Raw genomic sequence first — 18,123 nt, forward strand, 5'->3', positions numbered from 1 at the left:
AACCAACCAACATTTCATGGTAATTCCATGTAGAAAATGAAACTTGGGAATAATTCTTTAGTATTATACTATTCAAAGTGAAAATCAAATGGAGCCAGGTCTTCCTAAGGCTTGCTATCTCAAGTTTCCAAATAGATTAGGTTTTATCAAAGAAGTACTACCAAGATAAAAGAGTAACACTAAAATTCTGAAAGAAAACTGAAAAAAGTAACTTCACTACTATAAAAAAAGATAAAGAAACAGTAAGTTTTCATTTAATGAGCAACATTCAGCTTATGACATTCAAAGTAAAACTGGTCACAACTTCTTATGAGCCACAACCTTGATAGAAATTCAAAAATTACAAATGTATATTTCCCCCAAAAGCCATGCCAGCTGTATTTCAAGTCAGTCTCAGCAATAAGATTGGTGCTCAGATTAAGAAACATGCTAACCAATGAACAAATGTTCTTGAACTGTTATGTACGTTGGAGATACTTACTTTAGTCTTATGATACTGGGGTTTATGGTCACAAGGTTAGTTTTACTGCCAACATCTTTACTAACATTTCCTGTTGTTGGGGGAAGGTTACACCTGAAATTTTGAAGAAATTATTTTCAAAATACAACTTGAAAAAATAAAATACATACACACAAATACATTCCGAGATCAGACGAGATCGGGCGCGTTCAGGGTGGTATGGCCATTCAAATACATTCATACATATGTGATTACTGTCATTTTTTTTGAATTTATTAAAGTTATTGGGGTAAAGCTGGTTCATAAAATTACACAGGTTTCAGGTGCACAATTCCACAACACATCATCTATACATATTTTTGTGTGTTCACTACCCCAAGTCAAGTCTCCATCTATCACCATTTATCTGTCCTACACCATCCTCCACCTCCCCTGCCCGTTATCACTTTTTTTTTTTTTTAGAAAATCATTGATGTTAAGATTCCTCAGATTTCATCCAATTTGCATTTAAAACTATTTAATAAGTGCTGAACTCTTAATTGATTCAACATTGCATATAATATACAAATTTGATAAATGATTTCAACATTGATTAAGACCTTTATAAATAACAATACTAGAAATGACAATTAAATCTTGCCTAGCTTTTGAAGAGTTCACTCTTCCGATTAAAATTATTTATATTGATTATATTCCCACAGTGGTATAATCACCAATTTACAGATTTTAAAACACTGAGGCATTGTGATGAAGGTTATAGAGTCTGCCAGAACAAAGATTACATTAAAAAAATTAAGCCCTGACCAGTTTGGCTCAGTGGATAGAGTGTCGGCCTGCAGACTCAAGGGTCCCAGGTTCGATTCCAGTCAAGGGCATGTACCTTGGTTGCCGGCACATCCCCAGTGGGGAGTGTGCAGGAGGCAGCTGATCGATGTTTCTCTCTCATTAATGTTTCTAATTCTCTATCCCTCTCCCTCTTCCTTTCTCTCTGTAAAAAAATCAATAAAATATATTTAAAAAATAAAAAAAAAATTATAATCTCCTGATTCCCATATGGATAGTTTTCTCACCAAATTATGCTGTTAATAAATAAAATTCTAATGTTCTTATAATGATGTTTAGTACTCTTCTGAGTAGTAATTTTCTTTAAATTGAAAAAGAAATTAAAATTGTAATTCTGAGTAATTCTATTCCTGTCACACAAAAAAGGGAAAGTTAGTTATGACTTCCTAAGTATCATTTACAGAATTTCAAGTAGACCAATTCTTAAAAACTATACATACAAAGGGAGCATCTCTGGGCATTTCCTTAAGGAAGGCTACTGAAAGTTTATGTGTTCTGAGCAATGAATGAAGTTGAAAATCCTATTACCTGCTCTATTAAACACATAAACAAATGAAACGTGCACTTCCCACCTTGATAAAAAGATTTATCTGAAAACAATTAAATATAGCACTTTGGAATAATACTAATCATAGATAAAAGATCAGCAATGACCTCATTAGTGGGGCTTCCTGTAACAAATCTACTTCCTAGGACAGTCTCATATTCTGTTGAAGAATAGAAGGTTATTTTCACATACAATAGTATCAAATGAGAGTTCTAGAGGAAATACTGGGTGATATATATATATCAGTGTTGGAAAGCCAGTCATCCCCTATCTTTGCTCCTTACATTCTTAGCTTGTAGCTCCCAATATTTTAAAATGAAAACAAAGTAATAATAAGCACTTGCTGGATTGTTTTATAAAATGTACATCCAAAATAAGTGCAGGCTTAAAAATTAAATAAATTTTAATGACACCAATCAAGTCTAGCTCTTATTTTTGCCTTTTGCTTTGAAAGGCAAACTTCAAAGGGAACTCTCTATGCAGAAAGATGCCTGGCATCAGCAAATATGGACTCTAGAAATACATGCATTTATTTTAAAGTTATAAATTAAGTAACTGCTGAGATTTTAAAAACTTAAAAACTAGACTAGTATATATTTATCCTATATTTGCATAAAGTCAAATGGATGTGTAGGCATGATACCACAGATCTTTTGGGAATTTTAAGTTTATAAAAAGTCTTTTACAAGAATTATTTATCTTCATGATGGCTTTTTTAGTAATGAGTACTTTAACCAAATGGCTAAGTCATTCAGATATTGGCTATTTTAACATTCATTATGAGGAACACACCCATTAACTGTTGAACTGCTGGTTCTGTTTTTCTGTCATGACCTTCAGCATAAAAATTTTAAATGAGATTAAAGTGAGGGAGGAAGTACAGATGACAGTTTTTTTTAAAATTTGTTAAAAAGGGGCAGCATTGAATTGATAAGGATCAAAGGATCTCCTCTGAGGTATAAAATTAGTGTTCCTGAAAGAGGAAAACAGATTTCAATTTACTGTTTTTTAAGTGTATAATGCAATGATTTTATTTCTATTTATTTCATTAAACATTTTTAATGTTTCCATAATTGCAGGTGTCACCCTTTTCCCCACACCCTTTGCCCACCTCTTCCCACCCCACCTCTCCCTCCCTTGGCCTTCACCAATCTAATCCATGGCCAGGGTGTCTTCCCATGCACCAAAAGGTCGCTGGTTTGATTCCTGGTCAGGGCACACGCCTGGGTTGTGGGCTCGATTCCCAATATGCGGTGTGCAGGAGGCAACCAATCTATGTTTCACTTTCACATTGGTGTTACTCTTTCTCTTTCCCATTCTTCCTTCCTTTCTTTCTAAAAATCAATAAAAATATGTGTATATTTTTTAAAGGTGCATTTCAACTGAAAAAAAGGTGCATTTCATCAGAAAGGAATGAATCACCTTTCCTTCATATTCTGAAAGTAGAGATATCCTGTAACATGGTTTATGAATACAGGCACACATGGAAACCACTTCAGTTTCTATTTTTGCAAGCTAGCTGGTACTAAGATATAAAGATCTTTTTTTAAAAATATATTTTATTGATTTTTTACAGAGAGGAAGAGAGAGGGATAGAGAGGTAGAAACATCAATGAGAGAGAAACATTGATCAGCTGCCTCCTGCACACCTCCTACTGGGGATGTGCCCGCAACCAAGGTACATGAACTTGACCGGAATCGAACCCGGGACCCTTCAGTCCGCAGGCCGACGCTCTATCCCCTGAGCCAAACCTGTTAGGGCCTAAGATATAAAGATCTTAAAAGAGCATAATTTAGAAGCTGCACAAATTTTTTAAATTTCAAGTCAGGAAACTAAATAAACAATAGTATTGCATGGCTATATGAACAGTGCCCAGTTCAGCATTTTCTCAAGTATTGTCTGGGAACAAAACTTCCTTGAAAAGCTCTTTAAAAAAAATACACAAAAAGGTTTTCAAGGTCCGGTGAACCTGGGAAATGCTGCTCCATAGTGTCCTCTCAAGGAGCCATGAAATCCTTAATACACTGAAGACTCTGACAAGTCCTGCAGTGCAGACCCTCTTTCACCATGATTTCACCCAGAGCTTCTGAAAAGTAAATTATCACAGAACATTTGTATCCTTCTAGTACCCACGTTCAGAAGAAATAATGATCCATTTAACACTGCAGGAAAGCCTATCAAAATAATTTGTTTTCTGAGCCCTGACTGGTTATGCTCAGTGGTTAGTGTCTACCCCCCAGACCAAAGGATCACAGATTTGCTTCCTGGTCAAGGGCATGTACCTGGGTTGCAGCTTTGATCCCTGGCCCAGGTCGGGGTGTGTGTGGGAGGCAACCAATCGACGTGCATCTCTCACATCAATGTCTCTCTCTCTCTCTCTCTCTCTCTCTCTCTCTCTCTCTCTCTCCTTCCCTTCCACCTTCTCTAAAAATCAATGGGGGAAAAAAATATCCTCTGGGGAGGGTTAACAAAACAAGCATTTTTAAAGAAAAAACTCCTCAAAAGAAATAATACTAATTAATAATAATAATTTGTAGACTTCAACAGCACAGCTCAAAATTTACAGATCATCTTTACACAAATCCTGTAAAATATCCACCGGATCTTTGTTTCAGAAAACTCGGCTGAACAGGCCTTACCTGAAAACGAAGTCAGACTTATCTATTTCAGCTCCGCAGAGAGACGCATTCAGAATCCCCCCGTTCCCGACCACCGCGCACTGATTGTAAGGGCGCTCCACAAAAGGCTGCGACTAGCAGAAAAAGAGAAAACTACCATGGGACAGTTTTACCTCTAGAACCATAAACATTGTCAGCTTACTTCAAGCAGCTTGATTTTTATGCATACTATGTAAAGAAGAACAGGAAAAAGAGAAGTAGTACTACCATAACATGTTGATCAACTTAAGACTTACAATAAAAAATCTCCTAAACCTGTTCTTTTTCTGGAGAGAAATATACAGCGTATCACATACAATGTAATGTAATAATACACAACATATTTGTATATAAAAATACAATGCAGTTTACATCACATAATTAAATAAAATGAGAATAGCAAAATCTCACATTGTGCCTTACCAGCAGGAATATTTTCAGCAAAGAAAAAAGAGAGAAAAAGGCAGTTGGAAAGTAGTGTAAAATCCTCTATTCTGGGAAATAAAATTAATAGCTAATTTAGCAACATTTCCTGTGCTTCTTAAATAGTTAGGCCTTCAGGCTCAGCGACGACGGGAGATTTATGCCTGCCATCTCCGCAAGTGACCAGCCACGGCATTTCAGGAAGGCCTCCTCACTCTGTACTCACATATTTCAAATTAACTTCCCAGGCCTGAATCTTTTAAAATTTTTCCAAGGACCCAACTTGCGTACCCTGAAAGACTCCCACTGTCACCAAATCCTCCCAGGCTGAAGCATAACCTTTCAGTTCAACACTACGCTTTGCTGGTCACTTTCCCTGAAGGAGTGGTGTGACCCTGACCGGCAGCCAGGGTGCCAGTCCATATTCTACAGTGACAGGGTCTTGATTCGCTTACTGGTTTTCTTTAGAATTGGAGTGTGAGTCCTCAAGGCAGAGAGTGTGTTTATTACCTGTCATTGTCCCTCCGCTTTCACTGCGGGCCTAGCACAGGGCAATGTGTGCAGCGACCTTTAAAGAAGTGCTTGCTGGCCCAGTGTCCCACCTGGTGCAGCCCCCCCACCTCCCCGCATTGAGCTGAAGCTCACTTGTGAGGAGCTTGTGAGCGCCAACTGGTAAATATTCAGGAATTGTGTGAGGGGGTTGTTAAGCCACTGGTAAGGTAAAATCGGCCATGGTGGGGGTGTTTACATCTCTACTAGTTACATCGGCGAGTGCTACAAGTCAGGGCGCCCACTCCCCAAAGCCAGTTTACCAGCACTACTAGCAACATGCCAGGGGCCAATGTGGTCTGGGCAGCACAGCAGACCCTGAATCACGGTGACTGACGGCCATCTGTTCCTGCCGGTGCACCTGGGAGATGCCTCACAAGCAAAGAGCACTCTATTTCAGTGCTTCTAGGTTTGTCTTTAAAAATTAAAAATCAGAAGGTGCTTATTATGCAAGGCAACCAAGTGCATCACTTGTTAAGGCATTTAGTCCACACAACAACAGTACAAGCATTTTACAGATGGGAAGCTGGTGGCATGTGTTAAAGCTAGAAAGTGGCAGAGCTGGGATTCAAACCCAGGCAATCTGTGTCAGAGTCCCTGCTCTTAACCCATCCAGCCGTGGGCAAACTACGGCCCGCGGGCCGGATCGCCGTTTGAAATGAATAAAATTAAAAAAAAAAAAGACCGTACCCTTTTATGTAATGATGTTTACTTTGAATTTATATTAGTTCACACAAACACTCCATCCATGCTTTTGTTCTGGCCCTCCGGTCCAGTTTAAGAACCCATTGTGGCCCTCAAGTCAAAATGTTTGCCCACCCCTGCCATACACATTACACAGCTCCTCACATTCAATGCCTAAAACACTTACATGCATGCCTTTTTTCTCTTTATATCCCCAATGCCTAGCAGATTGCCTGGCTTTTAAATGAGTAGCTCCCAAATATCTCAGGGTATTTTAAGTCACTAAACTTCTAGCTCAAAATATTTTAGGACGGTGTTTACTAACCGGCATCACAATAAATTCTGAATTTTATAGACAGAGTAGAACGCAAATATGCTCTTTATGCCACAATAGAAGAGATTGCTGAGGGAAGCATATCTCCAATTAAGCAGTCAAAATAACCTATGTTTTTCTCTGGCTGTTTGGTCAACTGGGGGAAAACATCCATATGCTTTGGGACCTTTGTGTTCACTAAGAGTTTAAATAAATTACAAACATTAACATTCCCTAACTTACACCTCCCAAGAAAATGCAAATTTGCCCAACTCAGTGTCTGCATATTGCTCACTCTAGTTGAAAAGCAACTTTGTTGTTTTCCTTTGCAAGTTACTTAGCAAAGTTTTTGGAGAAAGTTAACTTCACCACATTTAATCAAAATCAACTACTGAGATCTCTGTGCTGCCTAGCAGTTCTGAGCTGAGTGCAGCCGAGCAGAACTGAGCTGGGAAGACAGGCAGGAAGCAAGGTGGGAGAGAGGGCAGCTCCCCCAGGAGCTATAGCCATGGAACCCGGATGTTTAAACAACAACAACACACCTGCTACCTAGCTTTGCAATTGTTACTGAATTGACTTCAGAAATTTCTCCTCCCAATTTTAAAAAAATCAGTTATAAATTTGAAAAGTGAATGTTGCTAATTGCATACTGAATTATCCAGCCTCTGTCATGTTATTTTTTTTGAAGGTGCCAATTAGAAGCAAGAAATACCTCCCGTTCCTCTGTTCTGGTCAGTCTCAAGCAAAAAAACACACCAAAAAACAAAAAAAACCCAAAACGCCCTAGCAAAAATTGCATGGGTGAAAGGATTGCTCCTTGGCGAACTCTCCCCAGCCTTCCAAGATAGGGAATATAAATACACTTTAGTTATTATCAGTGCTTCCTAAGGGTGTTGTAGAATGTTTTACTCGTTATTTTTTGCCCTCCTTTTCTTTCAGAAAATGTGTAATATTTTTTCCTACTGTTTTCTGTTTATTTTCATTTGTTCCCAGAAAATTATTTTTTTCAAATTATAATAATTAAAAAAAATTGGAGCAATTTATATGACAAACAATAAATTAGCTGTAAGAAGTCAAAGGTTCAAAAAAATAATTGTAAGGATCTAATAGTCTATAGTTGGTAAATTACCTATATTAAGTGACCCCATTTAGATCATATTGACTTGCCCTAATTGCTTTTAATAAAATCAATTACAAAAGATTCGGAGAGCCCTAGCTGGTTTGGCTCAAGGGATAGAGCAGCGGTTCTCAACCTGTGGGTCGCGACCCCTTTGGCGGTCAAACGACCCTTTCACAGGGGTCGCCTAAGACCATCCTGCATATCAAATATTTACATTACGATTCATAACAGTAGCAACATTACAGTTATGAAGTAGACACGAGAATAATTTTATGGTTGGGTCACAACGTGAGGAACTGTATATAAAGGGCCAGAAGGTTGAGGACCACTGGGATAGAGCCTTGGCTTGTGGACTGAAGGGTCCCAGGTTCGATTCCAGTCAAGGGCACATGCCTGGGTTGCAGGCTAGATCCCCGGTAGGAGATGTGCAGGAGGCAGCGGATCAATGATTCTCTCTCATTATTGATGTTTCTCTCTCTCTCTCCCTCTCCCTACTTCTCTAAAATTCAATTTAAAAAAAAAATTTGGAAAGTGTATGTTTCTAAGCAATGGGCTGTCCTTCCTGACAAAAATTTCCCCCAACTTTGGGTTTATATTAAGGGACTGATTTCTTTTTGTAATGATACTGTATCATTACTCACAGTTAATTTAACAAATATGTGATGAGTGCATATGTACTAGGGAGTGTTCTAGGAGCTTGGGATCCAGCAGTAAACACACAAGGCAAAAATCCATCTATGGGGGTTATGTCTAGTGACCAATAATTCTTACGTATTTACTTCCCAAAGATTAACTGCATAAACCTAGAGTTCTTTATAAAGGAATTGACTCAATCACCCAAACTGACAATTGGAAGAAACTTGTTCTAGGTGAGAAATGGTCATCTTCCCAAGCCCCAGCAATTACCATGCCGAGAGCCCAAGTACCTCATCTCATTCGAGGATGAGTCATCAAGACACAAGAAGTGGGAACGCTTATCTTTTAAGATATAAATTCCATCCCCTGCAGAACCAGCATGCATTCAAAATTGCCTTTTAAAGTGGACTACTATGCACATCTTATACAACAGAGTACAGCATTTTAATTCATTAACTCCTCCATTATCATAAATTATAACTTGAAGTGAGAGAAAATTCACCTGGAACGATGACACAAATAAACCATAACAAATCTTTACTCACCACTGGAAACATATTAAAAATGCTCTTTCTAATTAGGATTGCATTTTTTCTTTCCACCTCGTAACTCATGTTAGTCCCGACTGGAGTGTTATTTTGAGAAACAATGAAGTTTTGCACAGCGTCACAACAGGAAGCAAGTTTTGCCCTGAAAAATATAACAATAAAAGGGAGCCATGGAATAAGATGGAGAAACCAAAAACAGAGACTACCATGGGAAACGCAAACAAGGATTTTTTTCCATTTTGACTTTCCAAACGAAGAGAAATCATTCACAAAGATGACATTTTTATTTCATTTCATGCTAACTGGCCCTGGATGGTGAAATGGTGAGTTGGTGGGATAAAATAGCAAAGAAGGTCAATGATTTAAACATAAAAATTTCCTCCTAATGATAATGTTCTAATATTAAAGAGAAAAATAACAGAATACATTATAATTATTCTGTAATAATTATAAAGTGCAGAAACTAAATTAAGAACATTAAGTGCAGTTACAAATAGTCACCAAAGCAATATGCAATCATTTATTATGAGACAAATTCAAAGAAAAGAATCATTACAGTGATTTTTTTCCAAGCTCCAGAGGCATAACTTATAAATAAAAATTATATTTAGAGTGTACAACTTTATGTTTTGATATGCATATACATTGTGAAATAATCACCACAATCAAGCAAATTAATATAGCCATCGCCTCACATAGTCATTATTTTTTCTTTCTTTGTGTGTGAACACTTAAGATATACCCCTTAGCAAATTTCAAGTATACAATGTAGTACTGCTAATTATAGTTAACAATGCTATACATTAATACAGTGAATGTTTGTTAATATATATATTTTTAATTTTTATTGATATCAGAGAGGAAGAGAGAGGGAGAGAGAGATAGAAACATCAATGATGAGAAAGAATCATTGATTGGCTGCCTCCTGCACACCCCCTACTGGAGACCGAGCCCACAACCCTGGCACATGCCCTTGACCAGAATTGAACCTGGGACCCTTCAGTCCGAAGGCTGACACTCTATCCACTGGACCAAACCAGCTAGGGCAATACAGTGAATTTTTAAATGAAGCAAAATTAAAGTTGCCATTCCTTATAGAAAACCCAGAAAAACTGTAACTCAGTACCAAGCTATCTTTCAAAACTCTTACTGTGGAATGAAACATCATTAGAATGAAGGCCCAGGAAGGTCTTTGCAGGGCTCATCGGAGTCTGCCCCCACCCTCTCAGGCTTGATGTTATGCTTATTTACATAATTCTCCAGGGGCGTAGAACCCATACCATCTCTTGATAATTATCCCAGACTTTAATCAACCTTGAAGTCAAGAGATTATTCCATTTGAACAACCGAACTAGTACTTAACTCCATTTCCCTTGTTAGTTTTTCAGAGAATCTCCTCAGGAAAACACTTCATGTAATTGAAAATGGTAAGCAAGCAAAACTTGGGCCTTTTTAATATTAAAGAGTCTTATAGAATTTCCTCTTCTCTCAGATTTTCCTTGGAGGAGTCGTTTTTTTGTAATTTTAGCCATCTTGCTCCTCTTTAAGCCTTTACTTATTTCTCCATATTATCTAAATATGAAAGCTGGATCCAATCATAGCACAGGGGACAGTGACTAATCAGTGAGCAGAGCTGACTATGGGCAATGCTGACACCCTAGATTCATTCCCCTTTTCTGTTTTTGTTTGTTTGTTTGTTTGTTTGTTTGTCCTGAAAGGTATACTTTTGTACATGTCCCTATTGAATTTTGTCCCTTTGAAAAAATACAACATTCTAATCTGCCATGGTCATTTTGAATTATAATCAAAGCTTTCTACATTCTAATAATTCTCATGGTATAAAAAGTCAGTTCCTGTGATATTATTTGTACACAGAAATGAAGATTTTCAAAAATAACCTCTTATGAGTTCTTTTAAAATAGTACATGCTTCTTAACTGAATCCTATCACTTGCTTATCATCTTTCTTTGTATTTCAGAACCTAGAGATCAGCAAAAGAAAATACAACTTAAAATGAAATGATGTATAGTCAAAACATAATATTAAGTAGCTTTTAATTATAAATTTAATTTCATAAGCATTCATGTACCATATTGCAACTCGGAAATCCTTATGTGTTTTATGATTTCACTTATGTGTAAATGCAATCTAAAGAACAAAACAAATGAGTAAACATAACTGAAACAGACTCATAGATGCAGAGAACAGACTGATGGTTGCCAAGAGAGATTATGAAAAAGTTGAAAGGATTAAGAAGTACAAATTGGGAGTCACCAATAGTCACAGGAATAAAAAGTATAACATAGGGAATATAGTCACTAATACTGTAATAACTATATGTATGGAGCCAGGTGAGTACTTCAGACATTGGGGAGATCACTTTATAAAGTATGCTAGAGGCCTGGTGCACGAAATTTGTGCACTGGGGGTGGGGTCCCTTAAACCCAGCCTGCACCCTCTCTAATCTGGGACCCCTTGGGGGATGTCTGACTGCCGGTTTAGGCCTGATCCCAGGAATCGGGCCTAAACCGGCAGTCGGACATCCCTCCCATAATCCTGGACCACTGGCTCCTAATTGCTTACCTGCCTGACTGCCTGATCACCTGTAACTGGCCCCCCTGCCGGCCTGGTTGCCCCCAACTGCCCCCCCCACCAGCCTGGTTGCCCCTCATGGTCCCCCCGCCAGCCTGATTGACCCACGCAGCTGGCTTGTTCAGTCATTTGGTCATCCCTCACGAACCCCCCTGCTGGCCTGATCGTAGGTAGCCATCTTGTGAGGGCATGAGGGTTAATTTGCATATTATATCTTTATTATATAGGATGATTGTCTTCCCACTATGTTATAAACCTGAAACAAATACAGAATAATATTGACTATAAGCTATAATTGAAAAAAAGAAATCCTTATATGTTTATAATTTTAAATGTCTTTTAGGTTTCATTTTGAGAAAAGGTAATGGAATAAATTCTCATTTAGCTTTGACAAGTAATTTAATTTCTCTAATGATAATGCTTAAAAGAATATTACATCTCACACACACACACACACACACACAAAACACAACCAGAGTACCCTTTGTGGTTTTTAAATATTAATAGGTTTTATTCTGAAGTTATATTTTTAACATTGATTATAAAATTTTCAAAACTGCAGGAAAGTTGAAAGAATTGGACAATGAGCACTTGAATAATCACCAACTACTCTCTGCAGTTAACTTTTTACTCTATTTGCCTTATTGTGTATTTATCTGTTGTTGTAGGTATTATAATTTAAAGTAAATTGCAGGTATCAGTACACTTTACCCCTAAACACTTCAGCATGTATACTGTTATTTTGTTTATATTTTGGGGTAAAAGTTACATACAATAATATCATAAGTGTATTCAATGAATTTTGAGAGATGCATATACCCCTGTTACTCAACCACCTTTATCAAGATATAGAATACTACTAACCCCCAGATAATTCCCTCATACCCCTTCCCAGTATATCTTCAGTCCTCCCCTATCTCAAAGCAACCACAATTGTGATGTTTTTACCAAAGATTAGTTTTGTCTGTCTTAGAATCTATATAAACAGAATCATATAGTATGCATGCTTTTGAAAAAGACTTTTTCTCTCAGCATAAGCTTTTTGCAATTTGTGTATATTGCTGCATGTATAAGTAGTCCATTTTATTGCTGAAGTAGTATTCCATTGCATGGATGTGTCAGAGTTTGGGTTAACCATCTCCCTTGCACTTCTAAAGAAATCACTATAAAAAATCAAAGTTAAACACCTGATCACTCATATAACTTCCCAGGAAAAAAATTGTAGAGTAATTATTCAAAATGTTATTTCTGAAGCCGGCTTTGTTTCACTAACCAGTGGGACTATTTGAGCCTTTATATTCGGTGGCAGAATTAAAAATGTATGCTCTTGGTCACTTCCCAGCTCACCATGTGATAGAGGTCCCTGTAGGAACCAGTGTTAGTATAAAGCTGAGCTGCTCATAACAATCAAAACAAAACAGAATTTTATGTCTGTTATACCATTTACCATCACTCCCCAAAACAGTGGATTTTGATCACTGGTGATTAAATATGTTCACAACAATGGGCATGGCAATTTCCCCTCTTGTGTGAAAAGAGCGGGAGACATTAAGAAATGAAGGACATGATAGTAACTAGATGTGATGGTTGATTTTAAGTCATCTTGACAGGGCCAAGTCTATGCCCAGATAGCTGGTAAGACGTTATTTCTGGGTGCATCTGTGAGAGTATTTCTGGAAGAGATTAGCATTTGAATCAGTAAACTGAGTAAAGAAGATTGCCCTCACCAATGCAATGGGCATCATCCATCCATTGAGGGCCTCAATAGAATAAAAGGCAGCGGAGGGCAAATGTGCTCCCTACTTGAGCTAGGACATCCATGTTCTCCTGTCCTTGGTCACTGTGCTCCTTATTCTCAGATCTTCAGACTCAGACCAGGGCCATTGGCCCTCCAGTTATTGGGCCTTCAAACTCAGGCTGGACTTTATAGCATCAGCTTTCCTGGTCTCCAGCTTGCAGACGGTAGATAATAGGACTCAGCCTCCATAATTACATGAGCCAACCCCTTATAATACGTTTCTTTTTGTATACCTATACATATCCAAGTGGTTCTATTTTCCCATAAAACCCTAAGTAAGAGATATTGGTACAGAGAAGTGGGGGTGTTACTGTAACAAATACCTAAAAACGTGGAAGTGGCTTTGCATCTGGGTAGTAAGTAGAGATTGGAAATTTTATGTGCATGCTAGAAAAGGTCTAGATTGTCATGAAAAGAACTGTAAAGGCAATTCTGATGAGAGCTCAGAAAGAAAAGAGGCCTCTATCTTCTTGGAGAAAACCTAAGTGGTCCTAAGCAGAAAAAACACTGGTAGATATATGGTTGGCGGAGGCCATTCTGATGAGGTCTCACACGAAAATGAGGAACACGTATTGAACAACAGAGAAAATTCAGTCCTTGTTATAAAGTGGCAAAGAACTTGGCTGAATTGTATTACAATTCTAGTGTTTTGTGGAAGGTGGAAGTTGTGAGCAATGAAATTGGATACTGGATTGGGGAGTTTCCTAAGCAAAATGTTGAAGAAGTGACTTGCTTCTTCCCGCTTGCTTAAAATGCAAGAAGAGAGAAGTGACTTGAAGACAGACCTATCAATTAAAGGGGAAGCAGAATTTAAAGATTTGTAAGTTCTCAGCCTGTCCACATGGCAAAAATGAGAAAGTATGCTCAGGAGAGAATACTAAAGGTGGGGCCTAGTTTACATTTGGTAAAGAGATTAAGGTGGGTGTGAACCATGGATTTAAGGTGGGGTGAACCATGGATTTAAGGTGGGTGTGAACCATGGAGCCACACCTGTAGGAAATAAAACCCAACAATTTGAATTGAAGAGGAATGAGATGGGAAGGAATGAATGAAAAGTGTTGGGCTTCTTATTTTTTATAAGGATGGGATCATAGAGCTATTTGGTTACAAGCACAAGACAAGGGAAGAATGACCATAAAGGGGATTCAGAAATCAACAGGGCTGCCTCCTCAGTTACAAAAGGGAAGACCTGTTTTCAACAGGCCAGGTGGCCTCTGTCCAAAGCCGTGAAGGCAGGGCCACCGAAAAACATGGGGATGGGGAGGCCCAGCAGAGCTGCAGGGGCAGGACCATCACCACAGTGGGTCCAGAGGGCAGAGCATGGAAACAAAGAAGATTATCTTGAGCATAGAGATCTCATGGAGTTTGCTGTACTATGTTTTGGACTTGCTTGGGACCTGTCACCCTTCCTTCTTTCCTGTTTCTCCTTTTAGGTATAGGAATGTCTATCCTATGTCTGTTTAATCATTGTATTTTGGAAGCACAAAAATTGTTTGCTTTCACAGGTTGACAGCTGGAGAGGACTTTGCCTCCGGATGAATGGTGCCTGAAGTCTCATCCACACCTGAATTAGATGGCATTTACTAGTAGATGAGACTTTGGACTTTAGACTTTGGAATTGAAGCTGGAACATATTTAAGACTTCTGGGGCCTGGGTATGCAGGAGACAGCCTATTGATGATATTTGTTTCTCATCAATGTTTCTATCTCTGTCCCTCTCCTTTCTGCTCTCTCTAAAGATCAGTAAAAACATATTATATTATATATATACACATACTTTTGGGGCTGTTGGAATGGAATGAATACATTTTTGTGTGTGAGAAGGAAATGATTTGGGGGGGAGGGCAGAAGGTCACGGATTAGACATTTATGTCCTCCCAAATTCATATGTTGACAACCTAGTTCCTATTTGATGGTTTTAGGAGATAGGGCCTTTGGGAGATGATTAGAATTAGATGAGGTCATGAGACGGAGTTCTCATGAATGGGATTAGTGCCCTTATAATGGTCACAAGAGAGCTTGCTTCCTTTTTCTGCTCTCTGCCACTGAGAAGGCTGTCATCAATGACCTGAAGAGGGCTCTCACCAAAACCCAACCAACCTTGACCTCACATGTCCAGCCTACAGAACTGTGAGAAATAAATTTCTGTTGTTTATTAGCCACCCAGTCTATGGTACATTGTGGCAGCAGCTAAAAGACACTAGAAGACATACTGGGACCATGACACCTACATTGTCTATAACGTGTGGTTTCACTTTCCACAATAGTAAATATTCAACCAGATCAGTATGCACAAACCTTATACTTGTAAAGCACTGTGCACTTTCCAGAGCATTTTCACACCCGTTATTTCATCTGATCTCACAACGGCCAGGGAGGTGGAAAATATTATTATTCCCATTTTAGAGATGAGAAAACTGATGTTGAGAAAGGTGAGGTGACATGACCAAGGCACACAGGCTGTAAATGACTGGAGTTGATGTCTTTTGACATTCAATGCACTGTAGTTTACACTAGAATATGTTGTAGTTGGTGGTGGGGGTGAGAGCATAATACCCTCATTTGAGCTTTTTCCTTTAGGATGCTTTCCATAATGGCACCACAACAACACAGTGGTTCCAAAAATAATGCGGGTAGCACCTTGCTGACAACTCGTCCAGACACAATTCAAAGGGTGCAAATATATATGACGTGTAAATGCTTCAAACCCTACTTATAACGGAGACACTCAAAGCTCTCATTCTACATGGAGGAGATACAGATCAAGGATGTCAAGTGGTCTGGCCAATGTGCCCCAGTGTTAAATGAAAAAGGATCCTCTGGATTGATGAGGATCTAATCCTCCCTGTGTCATACTTTCTCCATACAATCCACTTTCAAAAAGTAAATACTGTATGCTCCTTTCTACCCCAAGAAAGAAAAGGGACCCTCTGCATTGCATTGTGTTCCAAAATTGAAAGCAGTTCACATACTTTCAAAAGTGCTTAACTCTCAAGAAGTAGGTTGGTCCTGGGAGAATCAGGCTTAATATATCTAACCTTGATTTATAAAGATGTAATCACATGTGAAAAATCACCTTTGCATCACAGTTGGTGTAATAAATCTACTTTTGAGAAAGGGATTTTTGTTAAAACTGTGAAAATTTCCCTTTCTCTTATAGCATAGGTGCTATTTTCTTTTATCTTTAGTTTTGTTTTCCCGATTCATTTAAAGTCTCAGGTCAAAATTCTTCCTTAGTTCTAAATGGGATGCTTCCTGGATTTCCATGAAATATTAATGACTGCGTAAGGCTTATAGTGTGCAGCACACTATAGGACACTCTGAATATTAACAACTAACTGCCCCAGCCCAGAGCGCACAGACATCGCTCCTGTTTATCAAACTCTAAGACTCTCTAATGAGCTGTGAGGCAGAGGTTACAGGTACTTTCCAAGTATTAAAGGGCTACCTTTTGGGGGGACCTTCTCTAGGATTATAATAAGGTTCCTAGGAAAAGGAGTTTTAAAATATAAACCCTGTAAGAAATTCAAGGGACTTATTTATCACTCTAATCAGTTCGATAACAGTCAAATTTCTTTTTCTTCATTAAAACCACAATGCTTAGGGCAAGCAATACACCAGCTACCTCTTTCTTGTTGCTCTCCCCCCCTTTTTTTGCTTTATTCTGTCCCTACTGTATATTATATAATTCATTGATTGACCGATAATAACAGTATCAAATAATTATTTAGTGCATTGTCCTTACCTGCTAAGGACACATATATTATCTCATCTAAGCACCACAATAACCCTACAAAATAGGTACAGTTGATGCTCATTTTACAATTGAGAAAAACTCAGGCCTATAAAAGCTCACATATCACATTATTCATTAATTCATATTTATTTAGCACCTAAAAAGATGTTAAGCACTGTGAGATGTGTTGTCTATACATTGGTGAATAAAATCCTCAGTCTCTGCCTTTATGGTGTTTATGATCTAATAAGGAAGAAAAAAGAAAGGTTTATAAGGATGAATTTTAAGGTTAGCAGAATATGCCACCCACCCCCAAATATGCCACTTTGGCATAGTCATTATTTTGAGCGCTAGGCACTAAGAAGGCAGCAAATGCAGAAAGAGGGTGTCTCTGAACTCGCCCTATCTGCCTAAAGGAGCTCAGTTGTCACAAAATCCCCGGCTGAACAGTTTCCTCAACCAGGGAAGATGGGCTCTGATCACAAGAGAGGAGATGAGAAGTCGACACCACACCAAGACAGACTTTGTCACAAATAGTATACCTCCCATCTATTCTTCTAGGACCTTAATCTTTCCTAAAAATCCTTTACTCACCTGTAAAAAAACCTACATTCCCCTCTCCCCTTTCCTTATTAGGATGTTATTTACATTTGAATTCTAAGCCACCTGAGGGGGGGGGGGCACGGTTCCTCATCTTTCCTGGGGTGCCTCCCATGTAGACACGAGATCTATGTATCAGTGGATTCCGTTTTTTACTTGTTAATCTATCTTTTATTAAAGGGACCGCAATTAAGAAATCAGAATTTTAGAGGCAAAGTTACTTTTCCTCCCCCATAAATTATAAGATAGTAAGTGGTAAACCTAAATTCAAACCTAGGATTCAAACCCTTGCTCTAAAGCCCACGCTCTGTCGATGCCCTACAAAGTACCATGGTGTGCACTGTTCCATACAAAGGAATTGGGGATGGAATGGGGGAGATTAAATGAGTAAAATGCTACTGTTTGAACTACCATATCTTCTTGCCTAACAGATTTCTCTAGAATCCTCTAGTTCATAATTGGAAACACATTGAAAAATAAAAGTAAGAGAGTTGTGGGCTCAGAGTGTCTTTCATGTCATGCAGATGTTGCTTTACCACCATGTAGAAGATCCTCAGACAGCCTTCGTGCACAGTCATCATGCCCCAGTGAGTGCCAGACTCTGGGTAAGTGTGTG

At 38.4% G+C, this 18,123-nt stretch overlaps 1 protein-coding gene across 1 annotated transcript in view; it reads right to left on the bottom strand.

The window, feature by feature from the left end:
• Positions 1-18,123, bottom strand: part of ST8SIA6 (ST8 alpha-N-acetyl-neuraminide alpha-2,8-sialyltransferase 6) — a 151,209-nt gene that overhangs the window by 2,917 nt on the left and 130,169 nt on the right. Inside the window, exons 5-7 of the mRNA XM_059660339.1 lie at positions 8,779-8,923; positions 4,491-4,603; positions 482-574 (exon numbers count right to left, since the gene is read on the bottom strand). Coding sequence (XP_059516322.1) covers positions 482-574; positions 4,491-4,603; positions 8,779-8,923 — 351 coding nt within the window. The remainder of the gene's footprint in view (positions 1-481; positions 575-4,490; positions 4,604-8,778; positions 8,924-18,123) is intronic.

This window comes from Myotis daubentonii, chromosome 1 (assembly GCF_963259705.1).
Source record: "Myotis daubentonii chromosome 1, mMyoDau2.1, whole genome shotgun sequence".
Lineage (NCBI taxonomy): Eukaryota > Metazoa > Chordata > Mammalia > Chiroptera > Vespertilionidae > Myotis > Myotis daubentonii.